General features: G+C 44.3%; 1 protein-coding gene across 2 annotated transcripts; it reads left to right on the top strand.

Moving 5' to 3' along the window:
* The first annotated feature begins 9,136 nt into the window (after positions 1–9,136).
* LOC140516220 (uncharacterized) lies at positions 9,137–15,628 on the top strand. 2 transcript variants are annotated; one of them, XM_072627256.1, is made up of 5 exons: positions 9,137–9,233; positions 11,372–11,413; positions 13,824–14,021; positions 14,334–14,800; positions 15,453–15,628. In XM_072627256.1, the coding sequence occupies exons 3-5, from the start codon at positions 13,887–13,889 to the stop codon at positions 15,457–15,459; spliced, it is 609 nt and encodes a 202-aa protein (XP_072483357.1). In that variant the 5' UTR covers positions 9,137–9,233; positions 11,372–11,413; positions 13,824–13,886; the 3' UTR covers positions 15,460–15,628. The 2 variants fall into 2 exon arrangements, with proteins under 2 accessions (XP_072483357.1, XP_072483356.1); XM_072627255.1 differs by having other exon boundaries at positions 13,824–14,800.
* Positions 15,629–18,040: the final 2,412 nt, after the last annotated feature.

Below are 18,040 nucleotides of genomic sequence, written 5' to 3'. Positions count from 1 at the left end.
TGAATAAAATAGAAAAAGAGGAGATCAATGAATTGGGCATGCAACTGAAAAAGCTCAAAAAAGAACAAATCGTAAATCCCCAAGTAAATACCAAATTAGTAATACTGAAAACCAAAGGAGAGATTAATAAAATTGAAAGTAAGAAAGCTATTGAACTAATAAATAAAACTAAGAGTTGTTTTTATGAAAAAACCAATAAAATTGATAAGCCTTTGGTCAATTTCATTTTTTAAAAAAAGAAAGAAGAAAACCAAATCACCAATATCAAAAATGAAAAGGGTGAACTCACCTCCCATGAGGAGGAACTTAAAAGAATAAATAGAAATTACTTTGCCAAACTGTATGCCCATAAATTCAACAATCTAAATGAGATGGATGATTATTTTTAAAAAGAAAATTGCCCAGATTAACAGAAGAGGAAGTTGAATGCTTAAATAACCCCATCTCAGAAAAAGAAACTGAACAAGTTATCAATGAACTCCCTAGGAAAAAATCTCCAGGGCCAGAGGGATTTACAAGTGAATTCTATCAAACATTTAAGGAACAGTTAATTCCAATACTATGTACAATATAAGGGAAAATTGGGGAAGAAGGAATCCTACCAAATTCTTTTCATGATGCAAATATGGTTCTGATACCTAAACCAGGAAGAACCAAAACAGAGAAAGAAAATTATATCACAATTTCTCTAATGAATATAGATGGAAAAATTTTAAATATGAGCAAAAAGAATACAGCACGAGAATATCAAGAGAATAATATACTATGATTAGGTAGGATTTATACCAGGAATGCTTGTTCAATATTAGGAAAACTATTAGCATTTTTGATTATATCAACAACAAAACTAACAGAAACCACGTGATTATCTCAATAGCTGCAGAAAAAGTTTTTGATAAAATACAACACCCATTCCTATTGAAAACACTGGAGAGCATAGCAATAAATGAAACTTTCCATAAAATAATAAGCAGTACCTACCTAAAATCATCAGCAAGCATTATATGCAATGGGGATAAGCTAGATTCATTTCCAATAAGATCAGGAGAGAAACAAGGATGTTCACTATCACCACTGTTATTCAATATGGTACTAGAAATGTTAGCTGTAGCAATAAGAGAAGAAAAAGAAATTGAAGGAATTAAAATAGGCAAAGAAGAAACTAAGTTATCACTCTTTGCAGATGATATGATAGTATACTTAAAGAATCATTGAGAATCAAGTAAAAAACTACTTGAAATAACAAACAACTTTGGCAAAGTTGCAGGTTACAAAATGAACCCACATGAATCGTCTGCATTTCTATCTCTTACAACAGCAAGAGATAGAAAGAGAAATCCCATTTAAAGCTACAGTACACACTATAAAATATCTGGGAGTCTACCTGCCAAAACAAATCCAGGGACTATATGAACACAATTACAAAACACTTTTCACACAAATAAAGTGAGATCTAAGTGGAAAAACATCAGTTGCTCATGGGTAGACTGAGCCAATATAATAAAAATAACAATTCTACCTAAATAAATTTTCTTATTCAGTGCCATACCAATCAAACTACCAGATAATTATTTTCTAGAGCTAGAAAAAATGATATCAAAATTCATCTGGAAGAACAAAAGGTCCAGAATATCAAGGGAACTAATGAAAAGAAATGCTAGGGAAGGTGGCCTAGCCCTACTACATCTCAAATTGTATTGGATGAATAAACAAACAAAAAAGAACCCCATTATAATAAGCTATTATTGCGGCAAAGAAGCTCAAGACACAAACCCAAAAGAAGAGAATGACTTCAAAAGGTATAAAGCAAAGCCTCAGAGACAAAACACAGCTTGACCACAAACTCAACTAGAATTCCTGGGGGAGGGGGGGGAGGGGTGGGCAGAAGCAAGAGTTGTTGTTTTTTAAAGAGTTTTAAAATGTTATATAAAACTAGAAGGACTTACATGAACTGATACTGAGTGAAGTGAGCAGAACCAGGAGAACACTGTACACAGTAACAACAATGTGCAATGATCAGCGATGACTGACTTAGCTCTCCTCAGCAATGCAGTGATCCAAGACAGTTCCAAAAGACTCATGATGGAAAATGTTATCTACATTCAGAGAAAGAACTATGAAGTCTGAATGCAGATCAAAGCATACTATTTTCATTTTATTTTTTCATAGATTTTTTTTTCCGTTTGTTCTGTTTCTTCTTTCACAACATGACTAATATGGAAGTACATTTTACATGATTTCACATATATAACCAATATCAAATTGCTTACTGTCTTAGGGAAGAGGGAAGGAAGGAAAACTGGAATTCAAAATCTTATAAAAATGAATGTTTAAAAATGTATTTAACATTGAAAAAAGAATGACGTTTTAAATAAATTAAATGAGATCGCTGGAGGAAAAAAGTAAAAAAAAGAAATGAGATTTGTGGAAGAAAGAATTGGAAGGGAAATTAATAGCCTGTCACAAGGTACAAAACCTTGTCCAAGCAACAAACTCTGAAAATTAGAGTGGATCAAATAGAAGACAGTGACTTCACGAAACAACAAGAAAGATTAAAATCAAATAAAAATGATGAAAATGAAGAAGAAAATGTAAGGTATCTCCCAGCAAAAACAACTGAAGAGATTGAAAAGAAAAAAAATTAAGAATTATTGGACCACCTGAACACTATGACCCAAAACAAAAAAAAAAAAAGAGCCTAGATATCACATTTCAGGAAACCTTAAAAGGCAATTGTCCAGATGTCTTAGAATCAGAGAGAAAAATGGAAATATGAAGAATCCACTAGTCAACTAGTGGGGGAAAAAACAAATGAAAACTCCTGGGAACATCCAAAATCCAGGGCTTCCAGGTCAAAGACAAAATATTCAAGTAGCAAGGAGCAAAAATCAGGATCGCACATGATATATCAACCGTCTGTTTTTTCTGAGCAGGAAATTTAAAGTATTGTATTCCATAATGCAAAAGATATAGGGTTATAGCCAAGAATAACTTATCCAGCAAAACTGACTATAATGCTGCAGGGGAAAATATGGATGTTTAGTTTAATGAAAGAGAGGACTTCCAAGCATTCCTGAAGAAAAGACAAGAGCTTCAGAAAAACTTTGTACTTCAAACATAGGAGTGAAGAGAAACGTAAAAAGTTCAACATGAATGAACAACAATAAAGGACTAAGCCAGGATAAAAGGTTTATATTCTAATATGGGGATATGATACATGTTTCCCCTGTTAACATTATCATCATCATGGGTAATAAAGGGAGTTCAATCTGACAAGGCCTGGAAGTGGTTCTGTTATGTCTTGATCTTAAAAAATGGAAAGAAAGAGAGGGGAAGAGGAATACAGTGTATGGGGGAGACTGGAAAGGAAGGTTAGGGGAAATTATCTCACATACTGAAAACACACAAGTAGATATCTATGCAAACCAGAAGGAAGGAGTGAGGGAGAGTGGCTTACACTTGAACCTCATTCTCATCTGAACTAGTTAGAAGAAGGAAGAACATACACATTTCATTCAACAGGGAAATAGGAGGGAAATGGGAGAAAAGGGGAGGGGGAATTAGGAGAGCAGATTAAGGGAGGGATGAGTCCTAAGCAAAACAAACTCTAAGGATGCACAAAAATATTTAAAGCTCTTTTTGAGGTGGCAAAAATGGGAATCTGAGGGATGCCCATAAATTGGGGAATAGTTGAACAAAATATGGTATGTAAATATTATGGAATACTTTTGTGCTGAACTCTGACCAGAATAATGACCAACCAGGATACCAGAAGACTAATGACAAAACATGCCAACTGCCTCCTGACTCAGTGCAGAAGGAGACAAATTTTGGGGGGACATAGCCAGTGTGGAAATTTCTTTTTGAATGATTTTATATGTTTTAAGGGGTTTTATCTTTCTTGTGTTCTCAGTTTGGGGAGGGAATTGGGGTGGGAGGGTGAGAAGGTGGATCTTGGCTAATTAAAATAAAAAGAGTATATTTTTAAAAATGTTCCTTGTTGCCTTCCCCCATCTACACTCTTTCCATTGATAATTTTCTTCACTAGCACATCTAGACAGATGACCACCACATTGATATCACCACTGTTGACCTCTCTTCTGAGCTCCAGCCCCACATAGCCTTTAGGGATTTAAGCCATAGTCTTCAAGGATTCATCCCTTAGATGCCCCACTGACAACACAAATTCAGTGTGCTCCAAAGTCAGTTTATCATCTTTCCCCCAAAGCTGCTCCATCTTCTGACTTCAATATTTCTTTTACTCTCCCACGTTCAAAACCTTGACATTACCTTTAAATCTTCCCCCTCTCTTCCCTCTCACATCTAATCAGTTATCAACTCTTATTGATTCTAGCTCCCCTCACTGCATCTTACATCTGTCTTCTATCACTCAAAAATTTATTAAATCCCTAATTTGTGCTAAGCACTGGAGATACAAAGATACAAAGGAAGGTAGGCATGGTCCAAGTCCCCCAGGAACTCATGTTCTAGTGGGGGAGACATGTTAATAATTAGATATGCATTACATACATCCGGATTAGATGAAAACCATGTTCTGAATCACAGTCAACTGACTGTACAGAGCTTCTCCACCCTTGGCTGCAAAGTATGTAATCAATCTGATTTCTATATTGACTACATGGTGATATCCATGTGTAGAGTTGCCTCTTGGGTTATCAGAAGATTGTTTGCTATGACCAGTGAATCATCTTCACAAAACTCTGTTATTCTCTGTCCTGCTTTGTTTTGTCCTTCAAGGTCAAAGGTGCATGTTGTTCCAATTATTTTTATTATTATTATTAATTTATCTGTTTTCAGTTTTCTACAATCACTTCCATAAGTCTTAGATTTTCTCCCCTTCTCCCTTCCCAGGATGGCATGCAATCTTATATGGGTTCTATACACACATTTTTATTAAATACATTTTCACCTTAGTCATGTTGCATAGAAGAATTAAAATGAATGGGAGAAACCATGAGGAAAACCAAAACAGAGCAAAACATAACACAAGAGAAAATGGTCTGCTTCATTCTGTGATTCAGTTCCATAGTTCTTTCTCTGGATGTGGAAGGCATTTTGACTCAAGAGTCCCCTGGGAATGTTTTAGGTCCTTGTATTGCTGTGAAGGACTAAGTCTACCAGAAAAATTCCTCACACACCGTAGTTGTTACTGTGTACAAAGTTCTCCTGGTTCTGCTCCTTTCACTCAGCATCAGTTCATATAAGTCCTTCCAGGCCTCTCTGAAGTCCTTCTTTTCATCATTTCTTATAGCACAATAGTATTCCATTACATTCATATACCACAACTTTTTCAGCCATTCCATAGTTGATGGGCATCCCCTGGATTTCCAGTTCTTGGCCACCACAAATATATAAATATTTATAAATAAATACATAAATAACTATTTTTGTACATGTGGGACCCTTTCCCATTTTTATGATCTCTTTGAGATACAGTCCTAGAAGCAATATTGCTGGGTCAAAGGTATGCACATTTTTGTAGACCTTTGGACATGGTTCCAAACTACTCTCCAGAATGGTTGGATCAGTTCACAGCTCCACTAACAATGATTTAGTGTTCCAACTCTCCCACATCTCCAACATTTATCATCTACCTGTTTTGTCATGCTAGCCAGTCTGATAGGTGTGATGTGGTACCTCAGAATTGTTTTGATTTGCATCTCTCTACTCAGTAATGATTTAGAGCATTTTTATGTGACTATGGAGATAGCTTTAATTTATTCTTCTGAAAAATGCTTGTTCATTTCCTTTGACTATTTATCAACTGGGGAATGACTTGTATTCTTGTAAATTTGACTCCGTTCTGTATATGTTTTAGAAATAAGGCCTTTATCACAGACCCTAGTTGCGAAAATTCTTTCCCAGTTTTCTGCTTCCCTCCTAATCTTCGTTGCATTGGGTTTGTTTGTGCAAAAACTTTTCAATTTAATGTAATCAAAATTATCTATTGCCTACCTGCCAAAACAAACGCAGGGATTATTTTAACACATTTACAAAACACTTTTCACACAATTAAAGTCAGATCTAAGTAAGTAGATAAACAGCAGTTGTTCGTGGGTAGGCTGAGCTAATGTAATAAAAATGACAATTCTACCTATATTAATTTTCTTATTCAGTGCCATACCAAACTACCAGATAATTATTTTCTAGAGCTAGAAAAAAATATCAAAACTCATCTGAAAGCACAAAAGGTCCAGAATACCAAGGGAACTAATGTAAAGAAATGCTAGTGAAGGTGGCCTAGTCCTATCAGTTTTCAAATTGTATTATAAAGCAGCAATCATCAAAACTAGTTGGTACTGGCTAAGAAATGGAGGGGTAGACCAGTAGAATATGTTAGATACTCAAGGCACAGTCGTCAATGAATATAGCAATCTACTGTTTGATAAACTCATGGACCCCAGCTTCTAGGATAAGAACTCACTGTTTGACAAAAACTGCTGGGAAAACTGGATGACAGTGTGTGTGGAAACTGGACGTGAACCAATGCCTGACACCATACACAAGAAGAAAGTCCAAATGGATACTTGGTCTAGGTATAAAGATTGATACTATAAACAAATTAGGGAAGTAAGTAATAGTGTATCTGTTAGTTTTATGGAGAATGGAGAAATTTATGACCAAACAAGAGATAGAGAACATTATGAAGTTAAAAATAGATAATCCAATTATCTTTTGATTTCCTACTTCAGCATTTCAATCCCCATTATGAATGTGCCATATTCTGTTTTTTGGTGTTATTTCTAGAAGATGTTGCAGGTCTTCACAGAATGATCCGCTTTGGCCTCTTCAGCATCAGTTGTATTACTGTGATATTGAATGGTTTGCCTTGGATCAAACAGACAGTGATTGATCATTTTTGAGATTATATCCCAGTAGTGCTTTTCTCACTTTTTTGTTGACTATGAGGGCTACTCCATTTCTTCTGAGGGATTCCTGTCCATAGTAGTATATGTAATGATCACCTGAATTAAATTCACCCATTCCAATTTATTTAGATTTGACAATTAAGAGATCATTAATAATTGAGCAGTTTCAGCTAAATGATGAGGTCAGAAGACAGATAATGAAGGATTTAGAAGAGAATGATAAGTGAAGAAATGGAAGCACCATGGACAGACAGATTTTTCAAGGAGTTTAGCTGAGGAGAAATATAGTGTGATAGCTAACAAGAGAGGTAGTATCAAGCATTTGGGGGATTTTTTTGTTTGTTTTCTAATGATGGGAGAGATATGAGTGTGTTTGTTGGAAGCAAGAAGGGAACCAGTAAATAAGAAGAAACTGAAGATCATAGAAAGAGTAGGGATAATAATGGGGGCAATTCATTGGATGAGATGGAAAAGGTGCATGTAGTGGTGTTGGTCTTGACAAGCAGAAGGGCCATCTGAAAATGTAGCAAAAGAGGAGACAGTGGGGCACTGTGGCTGAGGAGTGTGAGGTGAAAAGTGGAAAAGGAGGAACTCTCTAAGAAGAGCAGCAGTGGGGCAGAGTGAGCAAGGGCACTCCATAGAAGGCTTCAGAAGAGAAGAGAAGGTTTTCAGATCGCAAATATGGCAAATGGCCTAGATAATTGATTAGGGAGAAATGGAAGGACTGTCTTGTTTCAGTAAGGGAACAATTGAGATTTAAATAACATAAATTTAAAGTGAACCCAATCAGCATAACGTCATGATTGCTTCTGGTTCTACCTAAGAGCACAGGAATGGGAGTGAAGGAAACAAATAGTGGTTACTCCCCACTATTGGGGTACTTCCACTATTGGCTTCCTTTGATCCTACTCCTGTGCTGTTGGATTTCCATTTGATAAGTTGTGATCATTAATAGTACCACATGTGGGTGGCAAGCTCAATTTCTTTTAACATTATAAAGAGCCCAAGGAAGCATGAGGGCTGTCCCCTGGTTATCCCTCATTTTTGTCAGGTGGCTAACCCATCTTCTTTTTTCATCATAAATCTCTTAAAAGGCATCCTTTGCTTTTCTCCTTCCTCACTCCTCATTCTTTGTTGTGCACTTCAGTCTACTCACGCTCATCATGTGTCTCCATCAGTCACTGAGGGATGTTCATTTTTTTCATTCTTTCCACATTATAGTGTTCTGTGACTTGTAATTATATAACACCAGCAGAATACTGGTATTAAAACTAGGTGGGTTTGTTTCTGGGAAAAGTTGGGGTCATTAAAGGAGGTTGGCAAGCAACCAAAGGCAATCCAAGCCCACTTATCTGCCTCCTACTTAATTCTGAGACGAACACATTGTCCATTGGCAAGATCTCTACAAGATCTAGGTATAAATACTGATGAATGAGCACTATGGGGTTCATCCAAATGCATGTTAGCAACTGGTAAATAAGCAGATTTCACTTATTTTGGCTTTCACTAACTTGCATTCCTTGTGTTCTATGAGTAAGACACCAGTGGGGATGCCCAAATTCCAGAGACATATACCCTTTAGTTGCCCCCAAAATTTCACACTTTGTAATTTACTCAAGTTGGATGGGGAGGTCATGGAACAGAAAAGAGACTCTTCTGACAAACCTGCCCTTAAGTAAGTAAATATTAACACCTTGCCACATTCTAGCTACCCGGAAAGCACAGAATACAAAATTCACAAGTTGCCTCTCCCAAACCCCAAATTCATGATTGTGCTTGAAGCCAGAAAAGGGGGCAATGGATCATACAAACTGTTCTCCCTCAAGCGAGGTGTTGTAGACAGTCAACCCAGGGGCCTTTACACCTGGTCCGGAACTAAGGCTACAATAGAATGTAGAAGGTGGGAGTGGAGCTGGGGTTGAATAGAGGGAGAGAAAAGGTAAGATGCTTAGAACTTAATTGTACAAATTCCCTGAGAGCTCTTGGGTCCCTCTCTGGAACTAGGTTCAAATGCTGCTTTTGATATCCCTAGCAGTGTGACTTTGGACAAGCCCCCTTCAGACCAAACTCCATCTTGCCCCTGCCAGGTACAGAGCAGCGCCCCCAGCTGCCCTCCCTCCCTGGGAGCGCCCCCTGGCCCATCAGCCCCTCCCCCTCTTCTCCCCGCCCCTCTCAGCCCCGCCCCCTCTCTGCCCCGCCCCCTCTTCTCCCCGCCCCTCTCAGCCCCGCCCCCTCTCCTCCCTTCCCTTGCATCCTGCCATCGCTAGGGGGCACAGCAGGCTCCTTCCTTTCTGTGCTCGTGAGAGCTCGAGGCAGAGAGTCTCTCAGGTCCTCCTGGCAGAGGTAGGCCGCGTTTCTCATCCTTCACCATCCTCGGGGGGGTAATGGGAGCGGTACTAGGGGGGCTGAGAGCCGGGGGTCGAGGGGGGCCTCGTTTCTCATCCTTCCCGTCCTGGGGGGTGGCAGTTGGGCTCGGGTGGTGGAGCCGCTGTAGGCCTCATGTCTCGTCCTCCATCTTTTGGTGGCAGCGCCAGCGGGCGGACTTCCGGGGGAGAGGCAGAGCCCCAGATGGCCGCTTTTCCCGTCCTTTGCCATTCTTCAGGGGACAATGGGATGTGTAGTGGGGGAGCAGAGGGTTGGGGGTCTCGGGGGGGGCCCCGTTTTTCATCCTTCCCGTCCTGGGGGGGGGTGGCAGTTGGGTTCGGGTGGCGGAGCCACTGTAGGCCTCTTCTTATCCTTCACCATGGAGGGGAGTCAATGGGGCTGTGGGGGGGGGGGGAGGGCCAAGCCCTGGTAGGCCTCAATTCTCATCGTCCATCTTTTGGTGGCCGGGCCAACGGGGGACGTCTGGGGGAGGGCAGAGACCATTAGGTGGAGTTTCTCATCCTTCACCAATGTTTGGGTGGGGGGAGGGGCCGAGCCTCAGAAGGTTTCATTTCGCAGGCTCCATTTTTGGTGCGGGGGCAGACCCTGGTAGGCCGCATTTCTGGTTCTCCATTTTTTTGGGGGTGGGTCAAGGGGCAGGGTGTGGGGGGACAAGCCCTGGTGGGCCTCATTTCTGACCCTCTACCTTTTGGTGCTGGGGCCAATGGGCGAATTCTGGGGGGCCCAAACCGGGGTAGGCCTCATTTCTCATCCTCCATCCTTTGGTGGTGCACCCAAGGGTAGATGTCTGAGGAAGGGGCAGAGCCCTGGTAGGACCCTTTTCTCATCCTTGATTCTTTGGGTGGGTGTGGGCAGTAGGGGTCTAGGAAGGCAAAACCCCGGTAGCCCTCATTTCTTATCCACCTCTATCCTCTGGGGGGGCAAGGTTTGGGGGTCTGGGGGTTCAAAGCCCCAAAGGCAGCTTCTGGGGGGTCCTGAAGTCTGGATGGTTGTGTTTTATCCCAGGCCGGAGTTCAATGAGCCCTGGCTCAGGCCACTCAATGACCATCTACCCCCTTGGACAACCAGGAGTTATGGGGGCATGTGTCTATAGGTCATTCAGTAGGGAGTGATTTAATATAATGAAATGTTATGTTATGTGGTTATTATTTTATATAATTATTTTGTAAATTACCTTTCACTAGGGGCTGAAGCCTCTGCATTTAGAAGAATCATTGAAAAATAAGTAGAAATGTTATTTGCTGATTAATAAGGAAGGAATTAAGAGACCTTTGGATCATCCTAGGTTTTGGGGTTAGGAAAGTGGCCCACAACTGAGGTTGGTGACCTCTTGTCTGTTGTTGGCCAGGAGAGGAGGCCCTACCTGGCGTCCCTGCCTGGGAACTTACTCCTCCCTCCCACAGTCTAAGCATATGGGCTTGATACCAAGAGCCCCCTAAAATGGCCACATTCCTGCTAGGCCCAAGGGTCCATCTGTCCAGGGCCAGGGAAGGAAGAGAGTAGGCTGACCATACTGCCACTAGATCTAATCCCCCATTCCTCTCAATTTGCTCAGTCAACAGAATCAGGAGATCTGGATTCTGGTCCCTGGCCAGAGATGAAAGAAATGTGTGAGATAAAGGAGAGCATTTAGTCTCTAAGGGCCTCAGTTTCCCCTTCTAGAAAATGAAAGACTCAGTGTTCTCTAAGTGAACAAAACAGAACCTTAGAACCCAAAGAATTGGGGACTGAGCACTGTGATCAATGGACATCAGGGAGCTGAACGTTTGGAATCACTGGTGTCTTCTGAGAACATATGTTTTCCTTTTCCTCACATGAGGGCAGGTGGTACCCCCAACAAAATGTAAGTTCCCTGAAGGTCAGAAGGGTTTTGTTCTTCCCTTTGGCTCTCTTCGCCTACCTAGCTCAGTATCTGCCACAGACAGAGAAGGCACCATTCATATGCAGACTCTGCCAGGAGAGTGAGCACTCCTGGCCATGGGCCCCTTTGGTGTCTCACCCTGAGAAGCACACTAGGGCAGGGGAGCTCCCTCTTCTGACTCTCCTGGTTTGGCAGAAACTCCACTCATTAACCCCTTTGTCTCTTTTTGTTCCAGGTTTGTACAGGGCAAAGACTTAGCTGGTGGAAGACTCCAAAGGCAAGTGACCCATAGCAATTAAAGCCCAGATGCAGTGGGTGGCAAGACTGGGGCCCAGGCCTGTTGGTGTCTGCAGCCATTCAGCTCACAGCCCTGGGCAGGCCTTCCTCCTCTCCCTCCAGGCCCTAACCAGGTCTCTCTTTTGTAGGGAGGTCCCAAGGACAGTCCCAGTGTGAGCCCAACTCCAGTTTGGGCTCCTGTCCTGGCCCCTCAGGCAGGGGCTTCCATCTCTGAGCCTTCCTGCCCAGCCCTGCCCCAGCTCACTGCCTGGGAGGGAGGAGGGGGGTAGGAGGGGGGGAGGGGGGTGTCATTCAGCATCTGAGGATTCTGAGTGCAGGGGCCCAGATGAAAGGGGTGGAGCCTTTCTGCAGAGAGGGAGGGTCTCCATGACCATTGGCCCTGTCAGGCCTTCTTCACCTTTTTGGGGTCATGTACCCCAGGGTCAATCTGGTGAGGTCTATTTAGCCCTGGTTAGAATATGGTTGTTTCTCACTCAAGGAGGAAGGAAATTCTAAAGTGCCCTTAGGAGTGTCAAGTTAGGGAGCCTTGCTTCCACCCTCTCCTTGGTAAACATTTTCTATTCCCTTTGTTTTTGGGGCCTTAATAACCACAAACACAGGGAAGGAGAAAGGAAAGGGAACAGGCCTTTAATCCCACCTACAATGGGTCAGGCTCTATGCTAAAGTGTTTAACAAACAAATAGCTCATTTGATCTTCACCATAACCCTGGGTAGAGTTGAGCAAACTGAGACTTGTTCAGGGTAGCACAGCTAGGAAGTATCTGAGGCCAGCTCTGACCTAGGGTCTTCTGTGTGTTAAAATACTGGTGTTTTTGAAGGAAGAGATTTCTTGTTCAACAGAGCAGTGACAAAACGGCCTAGTCTGGCCCTCTGCACCTTGTCTTTCCCTAGCTGGCATTTAAATGACATTTGCTCATCTTTTGTCAGGTGGTACCCACCATGCTCCCTTCATTCCACCACTGGAAACACCTCCTTGTACAAACCTATTGGACTGAACACACCACGTAAACCTGCTGTCTGACCACATGCACTTAAGTTAGTTTCAGTGAAGAAATAGACCATTTCCCCCCATTTGGTATCACCCCTTTCCATCCTCCCATCCCTGAGTACAAGCTCTCCTTTAAAACAGGTCAGTTTGGTCTCACAGCTCCACTGCGCCTATCTGTGGGTCACACCTTGTTCAGGCTACTAGCACTCAGGAGGCCCTGAGGCCAGGGGCCTCAACCTCCAATACAAAGGTTTCCCTGAAGGCCCAATTGACTGAGAAAAGGCCAAAGGAGCATTATCTCCCTTGCAGACTATTGTTTATTCTGATATGAATCTGGTTTGGGCTTCCCCCACCTCAGGGAACTGGGTGGACTCTGCTCCAAACAAATCTCTAAGACTCTAAGTGCAGAAAAAGCGCCAGACTCCAGAGGGAGGAGTAAGGGGAGTTTTCTCACCTGTGAGTTCCCTAAGGCAAGGAGATGACAGCTCCAGTACCCTAACCAGCCTGCCTGGAGAGGGTCCCTTTCCTCATCTGAAAACTGCCCCTTCATCTCCTTTGGCCTCAGTTCCAGGAGACCAAGTCCTGCCTGCCCTGCCTCTGCGGTGGTGGTAGCTGAGCAGCTTCATGCACTGGAGCCCATTTGCCCCTCTCCAACCCAGTGGCTCTGCTTTCACAGGAGAAAAGCCAAAGGGCTAGAGATGGGGTGAGGCAGGGTGGGACCTCCCGGGGTAGACTTTCTCTCCACCTCCTCCCACCTTGCTCCAGCTCTGATGGCCGTGGTTTTCCTTACAGTGAATGGGGTGAAAGAAATATTGCTTGAAATGGTCACAGATAGAGGGGAGTTTGTAGGCCACAGAGCTGTGCTTCCAGAAGACCCGGGGCAATGGGTCAGATGATGACCTGGAAGGCTTGGAGTAATGTGAAAGTTGAGGAGGAGGAGGAGAAAGGAGCAGTAGGCTGGACTTTCCTGCCATGGGTGGGAGACTAGGTGGCCCAAACAGGGGAGCCAGGGTCACAAGGGGATAGATAGAACGAAAGGAAGAGGAAATTTGTAGAGAGGACAGGCCACTATTTCAGACGTTAGTGTCAGCAGCTTTGATAGTCTTGGTACAGGTAGGGAAATAAAAACTGGGGAGGGGGAAAGAACAAGCAAACAGAAAAGAGGAGATATGGCCTGAGCCAGCTTGGTTCCTCCTTTCAGGTGACCTCTTCAATCAGGTTTCCCCCATCCTCCTCCCTCCTTTAGGGGGTTACTCAAGGTACCCCCATGTTTGCAGAGGCTCCATGCCTGACCAGTGTCCTCATCCCATGTGCTTTCTTGATCCCTGTATCCAATAACCCTCTGCACTAGTGTGCATACCCTGGCTTCTAGTGACCCTGCGTGCCTACTGTCCTTCCCAAGGTCCCGAAGCCACTTCCAAGAATGCTGGAGGCAGCAAGAGAAGCTGCCTTCTAGTAACCGAAAATGAGTACCTGTTCTCAATTGTCTAAGAAAAAGGCGAATGAGACTGTGAAGAAATCAGTTCGCTTCATGGAACCGGAGGTGATCAGAGAAAAGCATCAGATGACATTTGAGGCTGAAGAAAAGAAAAAAGAAAAGGTAAGAGTCCAGAAGAAGCCGACTGCTGGAGAAGTAAAAGGCACGTCCAGTGCTGCAGCGGGGCCCATTGGAAGCAATATCACCTCCAGTGTCCATATTGGCTCCAGCATCCAGATGGCATCCCCAGCACAGAGCAGCCCAAGTGGTCAGATGGCCTCCAGTGTCCGTACTGGCACTATTGGCCAGGTTGACTCCCACGGCCACCCCAGAATCCATGTCTTGGTTGGCTCTCGCCTCGTTACCACCCCCCGAGGCCTGGTGCACTACCGAAGCCAGACCAGCCTCCATAACCCAATTCACCTTCATGGCCAGACAGGTCCCCAGGAAGAGATCAGCACCCGTGGCTGCAGCTTCACTGGTTCCCGAATCTACCCGCGTGGACCACCAGGCTCCCATCAGCAAGCCAAACTCCATGGCCAAGGCGGCCCCTATAGCCAAGGTGGATCCCAGGGTCAAGCCGGGCCCAGTGACCAAGCCAGTCCCCATGACCAAGCTGGGCCTTATGACCAAACTGACTCCTACTCAGCTCAACCACCTGCGAAGCGCCCACGTGGCAAGAAAGGCATGAAGAAAGATGAAGAGAGAGGCAGGATGAATCTGAATGAAGATGATCTCTGTGACTGTCTGGAGAGAGCATGCCTGGGCTGCTTCTACCTGTGCCCCCAGTGCCAGTCCACCAAGTGTGGGCCCACCTGCCGCAGCAATCAGAATTGGATTTACAAGGCCAATACCAACGAGGGTGGAGAAGTGGTCAGCACCTTCCCGTTTTCCCATGCTAAGTAAGGATCCAAGCCCCACGTGGTGGTCTGTGTCTCTGTGTCTCTGTCTCTGTGTCTGTGTCTGTGTTTCTCTCCTTGTTGGCTCAGCTTCACTGCCTGGAAAAGGAGCTGGGTTTGGAGTCCACACTCCTGCTGCTCCCTAGCAACATTGCCATGAGGGCCTCAGAAGCTTTTCCACCCACTTCTCCCAGATTTCTTTACTCTGAGGCCAGAAGCAGGTAAAGATGCAAATGAAAAACACAAGGCCTTCCACCCATAGGGCATACCAAGTGGCCATCTTGCTGGAGATTTCCTACTGAATTCTCTCCTAACGCTGATGTTTGGAACTTGAGAATTGTCTTCCACAGAAGGTGCAATGTCATTCCTACCCTGCCCCTCTTCCTGCCTCAGGTGTCCCTAGAGCCAGGCCAGAATTCTTCTCCAGGTTCCTCCAAGTCTTTTTTGTTTTTCTGTTAATGCTAAATCACAAAGAACAAAGACAAAATCTTCTTTCCCCCACCTCTCATGTATATGTTGTCATATCTACACGATCATGTACGTGTCTGTTCTATCTTGTGTCTGTGTTGTTTTCTTTTTGGTTCTATGGTTCTAGAGTTGAACTCTTGACGACTACCTCTCGCCTAACACCCTTTTTTCTCTCATCTTGTTGCAGGTATTGAAGGAGCCTGGATTCTTCTGGGCTCTCCTCAGAGTCTCTCTTCTGCAGTTTATGAAGTGGAAAAATATATACATATATCTTTAAGATAATTACCAGATCCAACCGCAGAAGAACATATATTGTTAAAGTGAAAGAAGATACAAAACAATAAAAAAAAATTATTAAATTAATTTATTGTTGCTTTCACTTTAGAGCAGCAGGCAGGGAGGATGCACCTTCTCTGTCCCAGGCACTGGGCTGAACTGTGGGGAGCCAAGGGCAAAGCTGAAACAGTCCCTACCCTCAAGGAGTTTCCTTTCAGCTTCTGTTGGCACCTGGCAGATGGAGAAGGGTGCTCTAGTAGTGATCCAGAATGCCCAGCTGCACCTCTCTGGTTATTCCCCAGAAACAGTGGTAGAGACTGCTTGGCTCTCCCCAGGGCAACACACACACACACACACACACAGAGAGAGAGAGAGAGAGAGAGAGAGAGAGAGAGAGAGAGAGAGAGAGAGAGAGAGAGAGAGAACAGGGTGAGGGAGAGGAATGGGAGCAAAGATCCATAGGGAACAGAAGAGGGAGAAAGAAGGGAGGGGAATTGGTGAGCTGGCCAGGTTCCATACAGGAGCAAAACAGGATGGGGAAGGGCCTCAAGCCCTGTCTTGGGAAGATGGGACAGTGAGTCTGGAGAAGGGAAGACTTGGGCAAGTAGTGGCACCTGCACACCCTCTTCACAGCAACTATGGGCAGCCCTCATTGGAGGGTGGCATGTGGGAAAGGAATGACCCTTCTTCCCTTTGACCCCAGAGGGTCAGAAGCAGGCAGGATGGCTGGAAATTGCAGGGAGAATTTGACCTGGATGGGACTGAAAAGGGCTGTTTAGAAGCCTGAGGATTTCCTGCACACTGGAGGTTTTCAAGCAAAGTGGGACACCTGATTCATGCCCGTAGCCCATTTACTTTTAAGGCAGAGACACTGCTTGCACTCTGTCCTCCATTACTAAACACTGAAAGCTCTCCACACGTGCAGTCCAGCTTTATTAGTCAGGAAGCAACATGAACCACAGCAGTGTCTCCAAAGGAGCCAGCAACCTGCTCCCTAGAAGGCGCAGTAAGTATCTTATCTACTGGTAGTCGCAGCAAGGTGCCCTCTCCCCAGACGGGGGCCGTGTGTCTCCCTCTGAAGTGGACGGCCAGCAAGTCTCCCTAACTCTGCACTGCCCGTGGGCAAGCACTGGCTGCTCAGGGTTCAAGGGTGGGGAAAGCAGGAGCGTCTCAGTGGGACCAGGCTACTGGCTGGGGCCTCCAGGCCTTTGCCTCGCACTGTCCATGTGTGCTCTCTTTTGTTTGGTGTGTACATCACTGCAGTGGTTGTTCGTCACCTGAATTACTGATAAAGTTCTGTGTTCATTGTAGTTTTCCTTTCTTTGCTGGTCCGTCCAATCAGAGGGTCTCACATACACTTCCCAGTTGAACACACGAGTGTCCTCTTCTAGATCCTAAGGTACAAGTGATTGTCTTGTAGTGAAAAACAGCTTCCTCAAAGGCTCTCCATCACACTCACACAGACTTCATCTCAATGAGGCAGTGAAACTTCTGCCCACACAGGAGCTAGATGGCCGATTTTCTCTCATGTTGTCCTCCTCATGGGCTGAGCTGTATGAATGTCCCTTTCAGTTCTCAAATTCCTTCATTTTTTGGGAAAAGAGACAGCAATATCCATGCCAATGAGGACTTTGCCTGAAGGCTGCAGAACTGCAAAAGAAAGGGGAGCTCCTCTGATCTCTCTGATCTCTTCTGGTTTCCAGCCATCCCAGTCCATTGCTGTGACTTGGAGGCCTTCACCAGCACCAGACAAGCCACTAATAATTAATTCAGTGCAATCAGTCTTTAATCTGGGCACATTTTCCTTCATCCAAGTGAATGTTGGACAGTTAAAAGTCCTCCTGGGGTAGGAAATAAGAGGGCAAGGCAGAGACAACAACACAAAGAAATAACCAGAATTGTTGCCAGGTGGAGAAGCCTCATCAACTTTGGCATCCCCTAGCTTCCTGGTCACTCCTGACTGGATTGGAGAGAGCTAGGACCTTGTCTTAACAATGAAGACAGGACTCCAGTATGTCCCCAGGTGCCTGTGCCACTGTCACACAATGAGCCTGGTAGCCATCCCACCCTTCCCAAAGTAAAGACCCAAGTTCTAGGACAGTTTGCTTCTGGGAGCATCCCTCAGACTTGCTTCAGGCCCAGGATTTTTGCCGTGTGGATCAGGGGCATTGACCTGTCACAGACCTGATTATCTATCTATCTATCTATCTATCTATCTATCTATCTATCTATCTATCTATCTATCTGTCTGTCTGTCTGTCTGTCTGTCTGTCTGTCTGTCTATCTGTCTATCTATCTGTCTGTCTATCTGTCTATCTATCTATCTATCTATCTATCTATCTATCTATCTATCTATCTATCAATGCCTTGGCCTCCAAGGGACTGTGCCTCCTTTCTCTCCCTTACCTTGCCCTTCAGCAGACCAGGGACCTGCACATCCCAGCCTGGGCAGTGACCACATACATGGTCATTGAAGTGACCTTGTTCAGCTCTGCTCTC

The sequence above is a fragment of the Notamacropus eugenii genome, chromosome X, assembly GCF_028372415.1.
Source record: "Notamacropus eugenii isolate mMacEug1 chromosome X, mMacEug1.pri_v2, whole genome shotgun sequence".
Classification (NCBI taxonomy): domain Eukaryota; kingdom Metazoa; phylum Chordata; class Mammalia; order Diprotodontia; family Macropodidae; genus Notamacropus; species Notamacropus eugenii.
Note: the sequence above shows the minus strand (reverse complement) of the source record. Positions and strands in the feature narration are given on the sequence as shown.